This window comes from Equus caballus, chromosome 24 (assembly GCF_041296265.1).
Source record: "Equus caballus isolate H_3958 breed thoroughbred chromosome 24, TB-T2T, whole genome shotgun sequence".
NCBI classification, from domain to species: Eukaryota; Metazoa; Chordata; class Mammalia; order Perissodactyla; family Equidae; genus Equus; species Equus caballus.
In genome coordinates, this window is record NC_091707.1 from 35,826,547 (window position 1) to 35,845,810 (window position 19,264).

Here is a 19,264-nt window from a genome sequence, read left to right on the forward strand (position 1 = left end):
TTCCCGTGCTCCGGATCCGATAGGTTCTTCCGGGGTCGCGAAACAGGTCACGGACATCCCTCAATCTAAAGATGGCGGCTTCGGCGGTGAGGGGCGCTGTGGCTCTGCGTACGAGTGTTGGCCGGCCCGTTGCTTTTGTGAGGAAAATTCCCTGGACCGCGGCCTCGAGTGAGTGATGGAGATGTAGTAGGGGCGAAATTTTTAGGTCCGGGCGGTCCTCACAAGCTCTGCTCTCTGCGGAGCGCTTAAATCAACGTGGCGGCTGTCTTTAGACTGAGTTTGCTCCTGAGCAAGCCGGGCAGCAGAAATTTTGTTCACAGTTGACAATTTTGGGATGCCCTTCGAGCTTTTGGGGCACGTCTTCACGGTCTCCTGCCTTGTGGAATGATTTGGTGGAAAAGTCTATGACTTGGGAACTTTAAGATTTACGATGTAGAAGGAATTATTTTGACTGCCGTGTTGGAGAATGGATTCAAAGGGGCCAGATGGGAGACGAGGAGACGAACTAAAAGGCAGTTTCCGTAATTTAGGTCATAGAGGAGGACCTGAACTAGGGTCATGGTATGAAGAGGGGTCAGGTCGACTTAATGTTAACGACAAAATGGGCCGCATTTCGTGATGGCTTGAATGGGGAAAGAATAAAGAATGAAGGAAGGGGAGGAATGACTTCCAGGTTTTTAGCGTTGGTGAATTTCGTGGTTAGAATGTAGGAGAAGCGGGCCGAGAGAATATGAAGAGTAAAGTTTAGATGTGTTGAGTTTGAGAAACCTGTGAGGTCTCCCCAGGCACTTGGACAGAGGAGCTTGTGTGTCGTTGATTGAGAAGTGCGCTCTGAAGCCATACTGCTTGGGTTAGAATTCTGACTCGACCATTCAATCCTTGTGTAACCTGACTAACAGAAGATAATTTTGGAAAAATTCTCACCACTGTGCGTCAGTTTCATCATCTATAAAATGGAGTCAATGATACCTTCGCCGTAGGCTTGTTGATTGGATTGAATGAGTTTATATGTAAATTGCTTAGACTCGTGCTCGATACAGACTAAGTACTCAATAAATGAGATTGTTTTCATGATTACTGAAGTTGAAGCTCATGGGAGAGGCCTGTGCTGGACATAGAGGGTAGAGAGTAATCAGTACCGAACATGGATTTTTGTCAGCTGCAGGTTTGAGAGAAGGTTTTTACATTTGCTCACCAAAACTTAAAAATCCCCAGTCACCTTTGTAGATATGCATGTATCAGGTCAGCTCCCTTAAACAAAAGCATGGAACAGGGATGACTGTCCTCTTTTTTGTGGCTTCTATGTGAGTAGTAGAATGGGAAATAGATCGGTTTGTGCCCCACCTTCTCGGTACGTGGTGGCTGAAGACCAAGCCCTGTAAAATGTCTTTCTTGGGCTCTGTGAACTTTGTGGAAAAGCAAGGTTTTGCCAGCATCTTGCAGATGCAAGTTTCCAGACTATAATGGGCTAGTGTATAACCCTTGAAAAGAGTCTTTATAACATACAATTTTGAGACAGTCTCTCAGTTCATTCATTCATTCAGCAAATATTTAAGGAGTTATCTATTACGTGGTAGGCAGTTGTTCTTGGTGCTTGCAGCTGTTTTTCCCCAACAATTGTAGGTAATTTGGGAAAAGGGTTACCTTCCAGAGCTAGAATATTTAACACTATGTTATTTATCCTCGAGTAACATGTTCTGTGAGATCCTGATCTTGCTGACTCTTCTGACCAACTATTAGAGCTCTTCAGAAATTTAGTCCCTATGGTTGTTGAAGGATTACCAGACATTTATTCAGTCAGCAACTATTGCCCTACTGTGTATCAATCACTGTGGACATTGTGGACTCAACATTCAAGGAGCTTAGAGTGTATTGGTTGGGGTGAGGAGACTTACAACAAACATAGGCAGTTGTTGAACCAATGCAGTTTAGATGAACTAAGATAAATAAGAATATTTATTTGAAATGTAAATCAGCAAAAGTACAAGCACTGTAGTTCAGAAGAAAAAAGATCAAGTAGTTTTTGACCTTTAAGGTTATCCACTATTCATCTTTGAGGCCTCACAGGGCTAGTATGTTGTTTTGTGTTGCAGTAGGAGCCCAGTAAAATAATTTTCAGTGGATGTCTTTGGCCTGGGTCTTGAAGGATAGTTACAACTTAGGCAGGAGGAGACAAGATTACTGACATATCACAGGGAAAGAACGACATGCAAAGATGGGAATCCACAGGACAGACACAAAGCATTTTATTTGCTGTACTAGAGAGAAACCATAAGCCAGCAATGGGAAATACAGCAGGAATGGTAGGTAGGATCAATTGAACAAATTTTAAGAGTCCCATTTAATCTAGTAAACTTTAAATTATAAAAGCCCAGTAAATTGAGAATTTATTTGGATATCTCTAATATTGCTAGCAACACACTGTACTGCAATTGTTTGTCTTCTATGATCTTCTCACTGGGATTATAATCCATGCACCTAGCACAGTATCTGGTATGATAAAGACACTCAATATTTGCTGGGCGTGAAGACTACAGTCAACTCAGCAATGTATCTCTCCATTCTCCACCCCATCACCTCCCCACATCTGGTACATTACAGCTTTGTAGTCAGTACTGTAGTGCTTCCTAAATCTTAAGGATTTGAGGAAATGCAAAGTAGCTCCTGTTCACAAAAAGTTTGGGGACTCTAGGACCCCTTTTGGTTTCTATCTACAGTCTAGGATGGAGGATATAAAATACATTAATTACTTTTAATATATTTTCTTCTTCTATACAGGTGAGCTGAGAGAACACTTTGCACAATTTGGCCATGTTCGAAAGTGCATCGTACCTTTTGTGAGTATTATCTTTTAAAAAAAGTATTAATGTTATCCTCTAGTTCTTGATTTTTTTGTCAAAACATATCAACTCATGAATTTCTAATGGACTGAAGCTGTTCAGCGTCTTTATTGATAAAATTATGGGTGATACGATTAAACAGTAAAAAATTTTATCCTAGGTATTTGTGTTAGTTTTTTATTGTTGCATAACAAATTACTGCAAACTTAATAGCTCAGACAATGCACTTATATTATCAGTTTCTGCAAATCAGAAGTCTGGGCACAGCCTTGCTGGGTCCTCTGCTCAGGGTCTCCTGATAGTTGCAATCTAGGTGTCAGCTGAGGCTGTGGTCTCATGAGAGGCTCAGCTGGGAAAGACTCATTTCCCAGCTGCCTCAGGTTGTTGGAGAATTTGTTTTTCAACTGCAGGACTGAGGCATCTGCTTTCTTGGTGGCTTTTTGCTGGAGGCTGCTCCCAGCTCCTAGGAACTGCCTGCAGTTTGTTGTTACCTGGCTTCTCTGTAGGCTCTTTCCCAACGTGGCAGCTTAGTTCTTCAGAATCAGCAAGGAGTTTCGTTTTCCAGCCTGCTAAGACAGTCTTATAACTTGGTCTTGGGAGTGACACCCCATTACCCTTGCCATGTAACGTGATCACAGGAGCAGCATCCCATCACTTTTGTCCCGTTCTTTTGGTTAAAAGCATGTCATAGGTCCCATTCACTCAAGGGGAGGGGATTATACAAGGGGTAACAGGGTGGGACACAAGATCATGGGCCATCTCGTAATTCTAGTGCCTACTACAGTATTATAAGGACTTGACATAGTAGAGGATAATTTTCTCATAAAACTGAGGGGCAGAGAATACTTTAACTTTTATCCTCATTAAATTGAATGCCATTTTTTTTTGTTTTTATATTTAATACATTCCCTTTGCTTTCTCATGAAGGTTTAGGCTCAATCTATAAATTTGTTTTACTTTTTCATGGGGTGTATTTTTCTGTGGGCTTTCTAGAATTACTGGTTTTTTGGGGGTATGAATGTGAGCACATGTAGAGTTTACACATGCTTCACTAAAACCAGCCCTTTGTTCCTCATGGCACTGAAAGGCTGTGGTAAAATAGCAGCTTAAAGCAACTTAAACTCTTAACTCTTGATTTAACATTACTTGCCTTCTAGAAATCAAAGATTACTTCTATCTAGTGCTAGTGAAGGTATAGGGAAACTGGCACTGAAATTGTTGAGAAGTTTAACTGCTGTCTTCATTTGTGAAGGGTAGTTTGGCAAAATCTATCAAAATTAAGAATTTGCATTTGCTTTCATCTAGCAATTCCATTTCTAGGAGTTTATTATACAGAAATGTGTGGTCAAGAATGTTCAAAGCAGCATTGCTTAATATAGCTGAGAAGAACCTAAGTATTCATCAGTGGGATTGATTACATATTAACTCATGGTTACAGTGGAATTTGTACAGTTAGTTAAAAGAATGAGGCACATGTGTTACAGACGTGAAAATCTTTCTATAAGCTTAAAAACTACGATTTTACAAGGAGTATGAAATTTGTATTTATTGAAGAGCATTTAAAAATAAAGTTTTCCAAAAGAATGTAACATATTTCTTGGTTGCTGTTTCCCTCTTAAAAAATATAAACAAAATAATTTAGGACCTGGAGTTAACAGATCTTAGATTCAAACAAAAGGCAGCTTTGATTCTTGGTAAAACTAAATAAAATGTAGCAGGAAAAAATTAGTTTCTTATTAACAAATTGTACTCAAGTTAGAAATTCAGGTTTCTTAGATACATATTATGTAAGTTTAATAAACATAACATTTTTAAGGCCTTTACTCATGGAAATAGTAGTCTTGAGGTAGAGCAGAGTGCTTTAGAAATTGCCCTATTTGAGGTAGGGAGTGAATCTCTGGGACATGACCAGAAACTTCCTATCTTCTAGGTTAATATTTACAAAGTTACCTGTGAAGTATGGGGGCAATTTCTAGGAATTTGGTTTTTGGGCAGAGCACAACATAACTTTCTAACGAGATTGATGATGTATATTGAATGACTAGATGTCTTGGTATCTGTCCTTTACATAGGGCTGGTGGGGGAGGGGGCAGAGTGTGTCCAAGCACACTAGAATCATTTTGCTTGTGCACTGATGTAGAGGCTGAGTGATAAGCACTCTGCCTTTTGCACAGGGGAAGTAGCAAAATTGTTTACATTAACCAGAAGTCTGGAACTAGGTAGATAAGGGTAATTTTTCCCTATTTTTCATTAGAAGCTTGATGATAATGGTAGTGGTGGTATTGAGGGTGACTGGGTTCAGAAATCACCAGAAATGCAATTACGTTTTGAGGCTTAATTTTCTAGATTCTAGAAGTGAGGAAGTTAGAAACATGAAGACACTTCTTTATGTGATCAAAATCTCCTCGACTATTGCTGTTAGTGTGCTTTGTATCATTACCCATGTTTTGCTTGTCCAATGGCAGCAGAAAAGCAGAGAATGTTAACACAGGGATTAAGACTTGGGTAACTAGGAGCGTGAATATGTATTAAAGCAAGGTTTTTGACATTAAGATGCTTGTTATACCATTTTGGCAGATGAAAAAGTTGGTAGTTTGATTTGGAGCTCATGGAAACTTTCTCAAGTTCATGATTAATCTTTTCCTAAATTTTGAATTTTTAGGACAAAGACACTGGCTTTCACAGAGGTATGGGTTGGATTCAGTTTTCTTCAGAAGAAGAACTTCAGAATGCACTACAACAGGAAAATCACGTTATTGATGGAGTAAAGGTAAATTTTTTTCTATATCATATGAGCTTTCTGAATATCAATTAAATAAGTCAGAACTGTGGAATGATAGGGACTTTATGAGATTTGTAACTTAAGCAGCCTTACTGTTTGTTAAAGAACGGTGGGTGGTGGTGGTGGTGGTAGAGTGCCCAGTTCTAAAAGGTCTGGGGAGGGAAGTATAGGAAGACCCTTTGATGGTTAGCAAGGTATGTGCAACACGGAGCAGTGGAAACAGCAGTTCAGTTACAAGTCAGGCAGACTAGGGTTGAAATCCTGGCTTTTCTACTTACTATGTGACCTTGGGTCAAACTGATCTACAATTTTTCATTGAAGTTCAGGGAGTCTTAAGAACCGGGAACAAATAACATCCTCTTTACTTACTGACTTATCCTTAATAAAAAGGTAGTCTTAAAGTGGCAATTTTCAGTTTTAATGTTTTTAGAGATATCGTCGTTCCTTATAGTGCTTAATCTTATTTTTTTCAGCTCCATGTTCAAGCTCAAAGACCAAAAGTTTTGCAAGGGGATCAAACATCTGATGAAGAGAAAGATTTTTGAGACTATTACTGCTATTTAAATAAAGTAAACAAAACTGAAAATTTTGTCTAAATGTTTTTATTTGAAACAAATAGTTGCACCAAGCAAGAGCTTACTTTCCCCACTCCAGATTAAAACAGAGCACAACAGGGGCAAACATCATTTGGCTGAACAGTTCCAGTATGCGACCATCCTTCTACTCACTGTGGCTGGGGTAAGTGTGTTGGGGTAAGTTGTTCTTACACAAAATATTCACCCCAAAGTACTAATGTCACACAAAAGGAAGTGGTCTTAGTTTCACGTGTGGGGCAGTAGTTCTATAAATGCCAAAAGGTGGGAGAAGCACAAACACAGCCCACTCTTTAAAAAAACTAAATAGTTTAAAGTAGAATTTTCCATCCCCCCTTTCTCCCGTAATAAAAAGTAATGCTGGGGTCTGACACCCAGATTTGGTTTTTATCCTGGCCATTTACAAAATGTTCCCCCAGATGACTTGCATCATTAGGGTTACGGATAACAGTCCATTCCCTTGGAAGAGAGATGTGTCTATTCCTTCCTCCTCTTCTTGCCTTCATGCTCATGTTCCTTGGGGCGGCTGCTATCTGAGGGTCTTTTAGAGCCACCATGCTGTTTGGCTTCTTCCAAAAACTTGTCCAAACCAAAAGGATCTTCCTCAAACTGAACTGGTCCTTCTCGGCCTCTCTGCCTACGGTCTGAACCAGAAAACTCCTTATCGGGAACAAATCTAGAGAAAAAGAGAAAGGACTATGAACTACTTTGTTTTCACTGATGCAAACATTGAAACTGAGCTGTTTGTCTTGGTACCTGTTGGTCTTTATTCTGGCTTCTAGGTCATCACCGTACATGTCTTTGTCCAGATTTTTACTGGGCCTGTAAATATTCTGGGCCATATCTTTACCACCTCTCCAGGCTTGATCATAAACATTGTAAATTTCATCTTCTCCACCTGCAAAACCACTGTCCATACCCTATGAAAAAATAAATGACATTAAATAAAAATGTATATTATCATTAAAAATTGAACCTGATTATATTCATGTGAAGAATAAACCGCTCATTTATAGCTCACATTTTCAACAATCTGAACTGCAAATTAAAAATCATTAAGAAAAACTCACAAAGCCCATCAACTTGTTCATACCATCTTTTTAGATTAAATAAGGTATTCATTAATAAGTTTTACTACTGTGAAGTACTCATTAAAATTGGTTACTAGTATAAGCAGGCACTCGACAATTTCAATTTGTATAGTGGCAAAAAGATGAAAGAATTGTAAAGGATTTACCTGATGCCATTTAGAGTAATAATGTTATACCTGCTGCCTGAGAACACTTACAGCATGAGATAATAAGGCTCTCAACGAAAACCTAAAGTCAGTAACAAACAAACTTGTTTCATTTATTTGGATGGTTCACTAATACAGGGATGTGCCTTTTTAGAAAAATTTTCACCACAACTTTTAGATGATTTAAACTTAAGCTTGAAAGAGGTGATTGTGTTATAAATATTTACTTAGGTGTAAATTTCATCCCTAACCCCCTTTGCTCAGTGTTTAAGAACACAAGCTTTGGAATCAAGACAGCTTACATCTGAATCTTAGTTCCACCAGTTATTAGCTAAACCTCTGTGTGTCTCAATTTCCCCATTTGTAAACAGAGGTAATAACAGTATGACTTCACAGGGTTTTCATAAGGATTAAGTGAGATAGTACAAGTAAAAGATTTAGAACAATGCCAGGAATATAAAAAGCACCCAATAACTTATTAACTAGAACTTACTCACATGCTACCTTCAAATCTTCCTAAAAAACCTCTAAGTCATAATTAACTTTCCCCCTATATCCCAGTAGAACTTTATACTTCTATATTCTTACCACAGTTTGCCTTGTCTTTATTTATGTACATAATCGTCTTTTCCAGTGAACTTGAGGGCAAAGGGTTGTCTACCTTTGATCCACGGACTTACGCACAGTAAATAATCAATGCTGGGTGAATTAAAACATAAAGGCACTTTCCTCAAGCTTAACATGCTATAAATAGTTAATGAGAACTGGTACTAGAAATCAGATTTCCTGACAACTAGTCTAGTACTTTAATCAAGTTTTACAGCTTTGTTTTTTAAAAGATCCCAGTTTATGTGTCCTATGGCATTAAAATTTTTTCAAAGATCAACAAAAAATAGCCCAAGAAATACATTTGTAGGCCAGTAGCTCTATTTTAGAAATAAAAGATTGACATACCAGAACCAAGTTTTAGCACCTAATTTCTTTCATTTTCTACTAGTGTCGCAAATCTTAGCCAACCGTAAGAGGTCAACATCAGAACTGTTTCATCTTGTCTCTAAAGCTACAACACAACCTCCAATTTTTTTCTGTCACTGTGCCAGCATACCTTAGGCTGATCCAAATCTATGATATCTTTATTTTCTTTTCCCTCAGGACTGGTATTCGTATTAACACTTAAGACACACTATTTCCTTGAAACTCTCGCTGTTTGCAGACGACATGATCTTATATATAGAAAATCCCAAAGAATCCATTGGAAAACTGTTAGAAGTAATCAACAACTACAGCAAAGTTGCAGGGTATAAAATCAATTTGCATAAATCAGTAGCATTTCTATACGCCAGTAATGAACCAACAGAAAAAGAACTCAAGAATACAATACCATTCACAATCGCAACAAAAAGAATAAAATACCTTGGGGTAAATTTAACTAAGGAAGTGAAGGACCTATATAATGAAAATTACAAGGCCTTTCTGAGAGAATTGGATGACAACATAAGGAGATGGAAAGACATTCCATGTACATGGATTGGAAGAATAAACATAGTTAAAATGTCCGTTCTACCTAAAGCAATCTACAGATTCAACGCCATCCCAATCAGAATCCCAATGACATTCTTTACAGAATTAGAACAAAGAATCCTAAAATTCATATGGGGCAACGAAAGACCCCGAATTTCTAAAGCAATCCTGAGAAAAAAGAACAAAACGGGAGGCATCACAATCCCTGACTTCAAAACATACTACAAAGCTACAGTAATCAAAACAGCATGGTACTGGTACAAAAACAGGTGCACAGATCAATGGAACAGAATTCAAAGCCCAGAAATAAAATCACACATCTATGGACAGCTTATCTTTGACAAAGGAGCTGAGGGCATACAATGGAGAAAAGAAAGTCTTTTCAACAAATGGTGCTGGGAAAACTGGAAAGCCACATGTAAAAGAATGAAAATTGACCATTCTTTTTCACCATTCACCAAAATAAACTCAAAATGGATCAAAGACCTAAAGCTGAGACCTGAAACCATAAGGCTTCTAGAAGAAAATGTAGGCAGTACACTCTTTGACATCAGTATTAAAAGGATCTTTTCGGACACCATGCCTTCTCAGAGAAGGGAAACAATACAAAGAATAAACAAATGGGACTTCATCAGACTAAAGAGCTTCTTCAAGGCAAGGGAAAACAGGATTGAAACAAAAAAACAACCCACTAACTGGGAAAAAATATTTGCAAGTAATACATCCAACAAAGGCTTAATATCCATAATATATAAAGAACTCACACAACTCAACAACAAAAAATTAAACAACCCGATCCAAAAATGGGCAGGATACATGAACAGACATTTCTTCAAAGAAGATATACGGATGGCCAATAGGCACGTGAAAACATGCTCATCATCGCTGATCATCAGGGAAATGCAAATCAAAACTACACTAAGATATCACCTTACACCCGTTAGAATGACAAAAATATCTAAAACTAATAGCAACAAATGTTGGAGAGGTTGCGGAGAAAAAGGAACCCTCATACACTGCTTGTGGGAATGCAAACTGGTGCAGCCACTATGGAAAACAGTATGGAGATTCCTCAAAAAATTAAAAATAGAACTACCATACGATCCAGCCATCCCACTACTGGGTATTTATCCAAAGAGCTTGAAGTCAGCAATCCCAAAAGTCCTATGCACCCCAATGTTTATTGCAGCACTGTTTATAATCGCCAAGACGTGGAAGCAACCTAAGTGTCCAGCAACAGACGAATGGATAAAGAAGATGTGGTACATATATACAATGGAATACTACTCAGCTGCAAAACAGAACAAAATCATTCCATTTGCAATAACATGGATGGACCTTGAGAGAATTATGTTAAGTGAAATAAGCCAGCGAGAGAAGGATAATCTGTGTATGACTTCACTCATATGAGGAATTAAAAATTATGGACTAAGAACAGTTTAGTGGATACCAGGGGAAAGGTGGGGTGGGGGGTGGGGGGTGGGCACAAAGGGTGAAGTAGTGCACCTACAACATGACTGACAAACATTAATGTACAGCTGAAATTTCAGAAGATTGTAACCTATCAATAACTCAGCAACAACAACAACAACAAAAAAGACACTATTTCTTTACTCCTTGTACCTTGGATTGGTTGAAGAGCCTTTGGTCATACTGAACTTCGTTGGAAGTCCGAGGATTGGGCACACCAAGAGCAATGACTTCACTGATATCCCGATTTTCATTTCTCTGCAGTTTCGACCTATTTTGAAATACAGCGTTACTAAACTGAACACTCTTTACAGACAACTTGAATTTCAATTTAAATAGAACCAATCTCATGAAGGAAAGGAAATGAATATGTCCTGGTCACATCTTGTGAACATATATTCCCTGATAACGCATAATCGGGTTGGCAGCCCTTACAGCATTTCAGATACATGATCATTAGAAGAGGCAGGGTTTTACAATTAGGCCTTCCTGTTAGCTGAAAAGAACTGCCAAGAGACTTTCGTGTCATTCTTGATACCAAAGTCTTTAATATGAGCAAGCACCTTACAACGCATCCTGAGATATGAAATTGCTATGGTCTATGTTTGCTATTATATGAGGGTTGGAGGGGACTGGATGTAAATTAGATGTGCCACATTAATTATTTTCACTAAGCTAGAATCAGTTCCTTTACTTAACCACATTTAGTAATTTTTTTTTTTTTTGAGGAAGATTAGCCCTGAGCTAACATCTGCTGCCAATCCTCCTCTTTTTGCTGAGGAAGACTGGTCCTGAGCTAACATCCGTGCCCATCTACCCCTACTTTATATGTAGGACGCCTACCACTGCATGGCTTGCTGAGCGGTGCTATGTCCACACCTGGGATCTGAACTGGCGAGCCCCGGGCCACCAAAGTGGAACGTGCGCACTTAACCACTGCGCCACTGGGCCGGCCCTCACATTTAGTAATTTTATCTTACTAGAATTTTGAGGAAAACATGCCAATGACTGGATTACTCAGTATGATTTTCAATATTCAGATAAACTTAATTCCCCCACTGTTTCTGTACGTATGCAATCTATATTGCAATGAAACCACAGTAACTGTCATCATTTATTTTGCCAGAAGCTCAGGTATTAAAATGATTTTTATAGACAATCTGATTTTTATCCTATCACAAGTTTACAGCTTTTCTGTTATCAATTCCCAGAGCCACTTTACTGGTTTTAAGGGCCCAATTTACCTACAGAGCCATTTTGATTTTTACAGCTTAGGAATTTCAGACCAAGAGTGTCATTAACTGCACATTTCACACCTCATTCCTCTCTCTTCTACCCTGCATTTACCCACAACTCTAAATTCAGATTTTCTGCTTCTCCATGACTTCACTTACCTAGGGAGATGAAATATGCCATTAAACCACAAAGACCACCACCAGCAGGAAGCTTCTTTTTCATGTTTAAGATATGATTTGAAAAAAAATGGATTGCATCAGCTCATCGGATGATGAGGGCATGGAAAACTGCTCATTTGAAAGAAAATGTTTTATATTTGCATGTAACCCTCACTCAGAATGCCACTTCCATATTATAGCATGTTCTCAACTTTTCAGTAATTTCAGGCCTCAGCCTTTGGTGAACCACAAATTTCACCAATCTCCACTTTATCCCAAGTCCCCACACATCTATCTGGTTTGTCCTATACAAGTCTGTGTGTATTAAGAGTGCTCTGTCAAGTTTCCCAAGTCATTTTATATGATAGCCTTGTCTTTCTGAATTTTAAGTGAAGCTGCGTACGGGAAGAGGCCAATTTTCACTTCTTACAAAACCTGCTCTTCTCCCCCACTGTACTCAGTACAGTACTCTGCATATAAAAGGACCCCTATAAAGGTACAGCAGCTTATTTCCTGTCTAGAGGAATAGGCACATAATAAATTTGTCTCACCGTTTGAAATAGAAAAAGAACAGACCAGAACATTCCTATCCATTGCTTTCTTTTCGCAAACATAATCTTAATTCCCTTTTCTATCTCCCCATCATTCTCAATTCTGGCTGACTCTACTAGATGATGGAAGAAAAGATTACTTCCAGGGATAGTCAATTCTTCTACTAAGACACAGCACATAACTAAGTGTAAGAAAGTAAGTGCTGATTTAAGTTATCAAGCTAAAAAGGAAAGGCAGAGAAGCAAGACTGGTCATAGTGAACTAACCCTCCTCTCTAACAGGTTCACAAAGGCCACTCCTCACGATTCGCATCTCTCTCAAACAGCACCTACCTCTTATCAGGAGCTGCCCTGGAAAGATTCCGGTCATGCTGTCTCTCTTTTCGTCTGTCATGCCGGATTTCATCCCTCTCACGTGCCTCCCCATCCTCTGTGTGGACAGAGTTGAAAATTACTTCATCACTATATTACTCATTACTATTTTGAACAAGAGAATATTCTTTAGCCTTAGACAGAAAATTCCATGAACTTCTTTGTAGTCACATTCAGCGCTTTTAACCTCTCTTGCAATGACTTTAGATCCAACAGTACTGTGTTAATTTTTGAATGTGAATCCAGAACCATGCATGCAGCTGAAGTGTTTAGGGGTCAAGTGTACTGATGTCTTTAACTTACTTTGAAATGCATCAAAATAGTAAGGTGGATTGACAGATGGATAGAGAGATGGGTAGATATGTGATAAAGCAAATTTAGCAATGTTACTTGTTAAAAAAAAATGTTAGCTGTAGAATCTAGGTGGTGGAGATACAGGTGTTCATTGTACAATTCTTTCAACTTTTCTGTTTTAAAATCATCATAATAAAATGTCAGGAAAAAAGAATTATGCATAAGTGTACTCTTACGTTTTCAAAGACTGACTCTGAATAAAGAACCTTTTGCTTGTGGTCCATAGGGGCTGGCGGCATCTTGATCTCTACCCATTATGCTTATGTCCACCTTCATTTCGTCTACCTTCTCCAGTCTGAAGGGATATACTGTAGTTAAGAGTATGCGCTCTGGACCCAGCCTGTCTAGACTCGAATCCCGTTTCTATGACAGATTAGCAATGTGACCTTGTGAGGGTCTCTAAGCCTTGGTCTCCTGCTCTGTAAAACAGCGACAATAAGAGAACCACTGCAGGGGGCTGCTGTAGGGATTATATGAGGTAACACATGTAAAGTGCTCAGAGTGGTGCCTGCCATAAGAAACACTCAATAAATCTTAGTTTTTATTAATATCTGGCAACACATTTTTCAAAATTTTAATTAATTTCTCAAGAACCTTCTGTTGTTTTTTTCCTATCAGTTTAGAGGGTTTACATACAGGGAAGTTTTACTTTTAATTACCTTCAGAGTGTACAACAGGCAGGTTTTTATCTTTTCTCATTAAGTCACTGATATATGATTCGACGAAGTGGACCATTACTTATGGCCCTGCTTACTTCCCTACAGCTGAACTCTAGACTCCTACAACCAATTGCCTGCTCGACACCTCCATCTTACACTTAACACGTCCACTGATAAATGCCAATCTTTACCTTCTAAACTTGTTCCTCCTGCAGTCTTCCCAATACTGGTAAATGGCAACTAATCCTTCCCAACTGCTCAGGGCAAAAGTTCTGGAGTCATCCTTGACTCCAGTTCTTTCATACCTCTACCTAACCCATAAGCAAATTCTGACTCCTCATCTACTCCCCAGCTTTTGCACTCTAACTCAGCCATACTGGCCTTCCTGCTTTTTCTTGAACACAACAGGTATACACCCACCTCAGGGCCTTTGTACTTCCTGTTCCCGCTATCTGGGATGCTCTTCTAGACAGCCACACAGCTCTCTTCCTCACTTCCTTCAAGGCTTTGTGCTAATATTACCATCTCAGAAGTGAGGCCTCTTCTGACCACCCTGTCCTTCTGGCACTTTTATCTCCCTTTCCTATTTTATTTTTCTCCATAGTGATTATTACCTTCTAATAGACTACATGATTAATTTTTTTGGGGTCTGTCTATATTCATTAGAATGTTCACTACTATACCCCCCACCTGTCTAGGAGAAAACCTTGTATCTAGAAGAGAACTTGGCATAGTAGGTGCTCAGTGCGAACTGAATGAACCAAGAACTGTGCTAGTCTACGATTTACGATTGAAACAAAAACCACCCTCACAATTTTCATGAATGAGAATTAGTCTTCTCACTCTAATTGAATTAATACACCAATGTAAATCACTAAATAAAGCCAGAGGAGAAACACTGACAGCTCTAATGATGGGAGGTGTAATAGCTTAGAGGAACTCTGGATTATTTTACCATGTGGGGAGCTGAATTTTTCAGCTGGAGATCTCATTTCTCTTTCTAAGTTTCAAGAAAATTAAAGTAAGAGAAAAGTCTGTCACTTGAGTGATACATAATTTTTAAAAGTACATTGCTCAGAACTTTAAAAATTGCCAGTGTAGTCCCAAACTGAAGACCCACATTTAATATACTCTTTATTTTCTACTATTTCAGCTTAATAAGGCAGAAGTTACTCTTTCATTTCTACATTATTTCTGATATATCTACATTTTCTTTATATGTGTGTACTACTTTTGCATGCAGAAAAAACAACAGAATTTTATTTTCTAAAATAAAATTTATAGTGTCCACAAAGTAAATTCAATTCAGTAATGAGAAAGTCATACCTTTTTCCACATGGGTTTTGATCCCAGCCCTTCTCTCTCGGGCTTTCTGGGCCATTTCTCTAAGTTTCTCTTCATGTTTCTCCTTTTCTTTTTGAGCCATCTTTCTTTCTACTTGAGCACGCATTTCCACAGCTTCACGAGCCTGTTAGTAAAGTCAGATGTTAAATAAGACACTATCAGGAGATAAATAATTACAGCTATCATCTAACTCCTTGACTAAAGTCTGACTTGAAAGAGCAGTTGAATAGCATTCAGATTTGCCACTGCTGAGTAAAACAAAGATTCTTGTCCACTAAAAGACAGCTTGCCTGGAAGACATCACAAACTTAGCCTTTTCACCTGAGAAATGTTTTAGTGGTTGAAACTACAGTGACTCCAATCAATCTTGTAAGTCAGGGTTTCACTAATGCTTTCTCAGAAACAATCTAAAAAATAAAATTAAACAAGATTCCAATAAAACAATTTTCTATATCAATAACGTAACAGGAACTTGTTATATTTTCAAAATCAATCAAGCTGACACAAGATAAAGCCTTAGACTACATCTCCAAGAGATAATTTTTGTGAGGATGCTCACTGTGATACAGGAAATATACTTTTCTATGTTCCAAAGACCCATCACGATGTATGTGAACTTCAAAATCACATATCAATATCATAATAGACAGCCAATACTACAAACGCCACTTTTCTGTAGCATTCAATTCATCAGAATATTTAGTTGTCCTTCCCTGCTACTGACCTTTTGGGAGACATCTACATTTAAAATAGAGGAAAATTATGAAACCTAAAAACAGCAGCTGGCAATCTTCACAAAATGGGATCAGCCTACTGAACCATTATCCTGGAATGTTGTGAGGAAGGTGGGTCACCAGTGGAGGGGTGTGTGTACGAATCTACAAAGGCTGAGATCGGCTACGGAGCTGCAACTAGCACCTGCCGTCGCTGGCACAGACAGCACAGGCAAGAGCCTCCCTAGGTCCTTAGCGCTGTACTAAAATAACAGTATCTGAGGTGACGAGGAATGGATTTACAAACTACCAACAGCATCAGACAATTTGATTATAACAGACCAACCCTCCGATCAGCAATGTAGAGGGCTTCAGCCAATTTGGCAAAATTTTCGTTGATGTGAACTGTCTGCAGGCCTCTTCCATCAGCAGCCAGACGCTTGTCCAATGGAATTGTGTAACCCTAGTGTGAAAGCACACAGACGAGTCATAGAAGAGCGATAACAGATCCTTTAACATTAGATTTAAATATGTCCATTTTGACGACCAGTTAGTTGAAGTTCTTTTTCTTACATCTTTCTTCACAATTATGCAACAGCAGCAGCAGCTAACACTGAGTGTTTTGTGTAGGGCATTGTTTTAAGCACTTTATATCTATGGTCTCATTTAACCTTCACAATAACTCTGTAAGGCTGGTGCATTATTGTTTCCATTTCATGGATGGGGATACTGAAGCAGAGAGCTTAGGTAGTGTCCTCAAGGTCATACAGTTAATAAGTGGACGAGCCAGGATTTAAACTTGGGTAGTACAACTTTAGAGCCGAAGCTCTGGGAAAACAGATTCTCATGTTAATAATTGTGGATTATAATAAAAGGACATCACTAACATGGCTAAATAGTTGTTTCTCAAGTAAATATAACAGTCATACAAAGATGGAACCGATCACCAAAATCCTAATATCTATAGGTAGTTTGATATGCTGTACTGTTTTCATGACTTGTCAGATTCTTGGAACCCTCTAAGTTTTAGTAAATGGTAAAAAGATAAAGTTGGCTAGACGACTGAGATTCTACGTTCTGAAATTATGCATCCCATTTCAACAACTCAAGGAATATACTTAAACATCCATGTAACTTTCAGGCTTAGCTTTATTTTTCCAGATTTCTGACTAGACTCCCAAATGCTGACCTCTAGTCCACAGTCTTGATTCCTGATACAAGGGAATGTTACAAAATCAGCTCAAGATACCGCAAAGTTACACACACATTAATTAACCCAAATCAGACCACCCAACAATCTTGTTTTAGAATGAATACATGACTCCCTTTAAGGAATAACTTCTATTTACTCCATGGGTGAAAGTGGCCTTCCTCACCCATCAAAAATTGAATCACGAGAAATGATTAAGCGGAAAAGAGCAAACAGTGACTGGGAAATTTAGTCCACGTTATTTTAGATTCTTTAGGACTCTTGGAAGCTTTGGTGATCAGTACAGATAAACAGGATTTAGATAGCTTGTGTATGCATTGTTTCAAACAGAACAAAATAGTTTAAAAATTAAAGCACTGACTATATCCAAACATTGACTCTGTTTTGTCAGAGAAACATTTAAGTTAGTCTAATTTCTTTCAGAAATAATTTTAGATATAAATTTGAGTGAGACGTGAGGTTTCAACCACAGTTACCCAGGTGAAGCTCCTTCCTGCGTGTTTTCCAGTAGGTTCTAACACTAGGAGACTGACTTTACGGCGGCTTAGTTACCTTTGCATTTTTCCAGTTTGAAATACAAGGAGGAATCTTCCACTCTTGTTGTTCCTTCACGGTCATCTGAGTGCAGAAAGAGCGGCAGAAGAGACATTTTTAGATTTATAGTCTAGCTAAAAACCCAAGTGCAATCTTTCTCTTCAAAGACAGCGCAATATACTCTGACATAAGGACGGATTTAGTCAAAGGCTAAAATTCCACTTGTTTGGCAGCACTGTATACTATGTTTCCATATCATGGTTTCTAGCCATAACTTTAATATAAAAAATGGAAAATAATCTATAAATTATTTTTGACAGTTATGAATGCTGGTTAACACTTTTCCATTTTTAAAGTGATGTGACTTCTTTCAGATGTAACTTACTCTTTTAACTGGGTAATAAAACATACCTAAAAAAAAAAAACCACTCCAATTATCCGACTATCAGTCAAAGACCTAATGGTCCCAGGTACTCAGTTCCTTTAACTATGATAACATCCTTCTTATCAAACAGCAGACCCTGTTCATTCCATTAAAAGTAGGGGTTAGGTTAATAATAATAAAATGAACAGCTAACATTTTACATACATTCTCATAAGCACTCTGGAAGCACACATTATAATCTTGGGTAGGTCCCTATTTGATCTTCAAAAATAATTAAAAAAACAGTAACTGTGGTGAAATGTAGCTGTATAGGCATCTAGACTTTATTCTATGGGAGGTTATTTATAAAATGAGAAATCATGAGCACAAAAAAGGATTTTTTTTTTTTTTTTTTTTAATTGGGCTTTTATTTATTTATTTTTTTAAAGATTTTATTTTTTCCTTTTTCTCCCCAAAGCCCCCCAGTACATAGTTGTGTATTCTTCGTTGTGGGTTCCTCTAGTTGTGGCATGTGGGATGCTGCCTCAGCGTGGTCTGACGAGCAGTGCCATGTCCGCACCCAGGATTCGAACCGACGAAACACTGGGCCGCCCGCAGCGGAGCGCGCGAACTTAACCACTCGGCCACGGGGCCAGCCCACAAAAAAGGATTTTAGACTATAGCAAAGATTACCTTTCGGCTAGGAGAATGCATAACAGGCGCAGGAGGAGAAGGTGGTCCCCGGGGAATTTTCTTATTAATCCTGAAGGATAAATCAAAGCATGACCAGAGAGTGATAGACATTTTTCTCTTTTAGTTAATATGTCTCAAGTCTCCCCTCCTCATTTTTTATTATGTAAAGCTTCAAACATACACAAAAACAGAGAGTGTATAATGAATGCCCATCTATCATACACCAATCATTCAGCTTCAACCATTATGAAAACACGACCAACCTTGTCATCATCACTACCCACCTCTCCTCCACAGTATCATTATCATTTCATACAGTAATATACTCTTTTCCTTTTTAAAAAAGTTTTATTGAGGTACAACTGACAAAATTAACTATATATTTATAAAGTATACAATTTGATTAAGTTTTGACACAAGCATATACCCAAGAACCCATCGTCACAATCAAGATAGTGAACACAGCCATCACCTCCAAAAGCTTCTGCATGCCCCTTGCCCATCCCTCTCGTTCCTCTCATCTCCTCTCTGTCCTCCCCTCTTTCTCCACAGGCAATTGCTGATTTACTTCCTGTCACCACGGATTAGTTTGCATTTTCTAGTTTTATACAAATGGACTCATACAGTATGTAT

At 38.4% G+C, this 19,264-nt stretch overlaps 2 protein-coding genes across 2 annotated transcripts in view; one reads left to right on the forward strand and one right to left on the reverse strand.

Moving 5' to 3' along the window:
* Positions 1-38: 38 nt before the first annotated feature.
* Positions 39-6,208, forward strand: SLIRP (SRA stem-loop interacting RNA binding protein). Its single transcript, XM_001493951.5, has 4 exons — positions 39-168; positions 2,779-2,837; positions 5,503-5,610; positions 6,096-6,208. The coding sequence occupies exons 1-4, from the start codon at positions 72-74 to the stop codon at positions 6,165-6,167; spliced, it is 336 nt and encodes a 111-aa protein (XP_001494001.1). The 5' UTR covers positions 39-71; the 3' UTR covers positions 6,168-6,208.
* The window catches only part of SNW1 (SNW domain containing 1), a 30,098-nt gene continuing 17,042 nt past the window's right edge, over positions 6,209-19,264 (reverse strand). Inside the window, exons 7-14 of the mRNA XM_001492123.6 lie at positions 18,632-18,701; positions 17,593-17,658; positions 16,177-16,293; positions 15,100-15,241; positions 12,722-12,818; positions 10,597-10,714; positions 6,972-7,135; positions 6,209-6,891 (exon numbers count right to left, since the gene is read on the reverse strand). Of these exons, the coding sequence (XP_001492173.2) occupies positions 6,693-6,891; positions 6,972-7,135; positions 10,597-10,714; positions 12,722-12,818; positions 15,100-15,241; positions 16,177-16,293; positions 17,593-17,658; positions 18,632-18,701 (973 nt within the window). The 3' untranslated portion in view covers positions 6,209-6,692. The remainder of the gene's footprint in view (positions 6,892-6,971; positions 7,136-10,596; positions 10,715-12,721; positions 12,819-15,099; positions 15,242-16,176; positions 16,294-17,592; positions 17,659-18,631; positions 18,702-19,264) is intronic.

Excerpts from the sequence above, each read along its gene's own strand:
- SLIRP (XM_001493951.5), top strand. The coding sequence starts at position 72 with ATGGCGGCTTCGGCGGTGAGGGGCGCTGTGGCTCTGCGTACGAGTGTT. Across the intron at positions 2,838-5,502 it reads GAAAGTGCATCGTACCTTTT|GACAAAGACACTGGCTTTCA; the intron begins GTGAGTATTATC and ends TTGAATTTTTAG. Across the intron at positions 5,611-6,095 it reads ACGTTATTGATGGAGTAAAG|CTCCATGTTCAAGCTCAAAG; the intron begins GTAAATTTTTTT and ends TATTTTTTTCAG.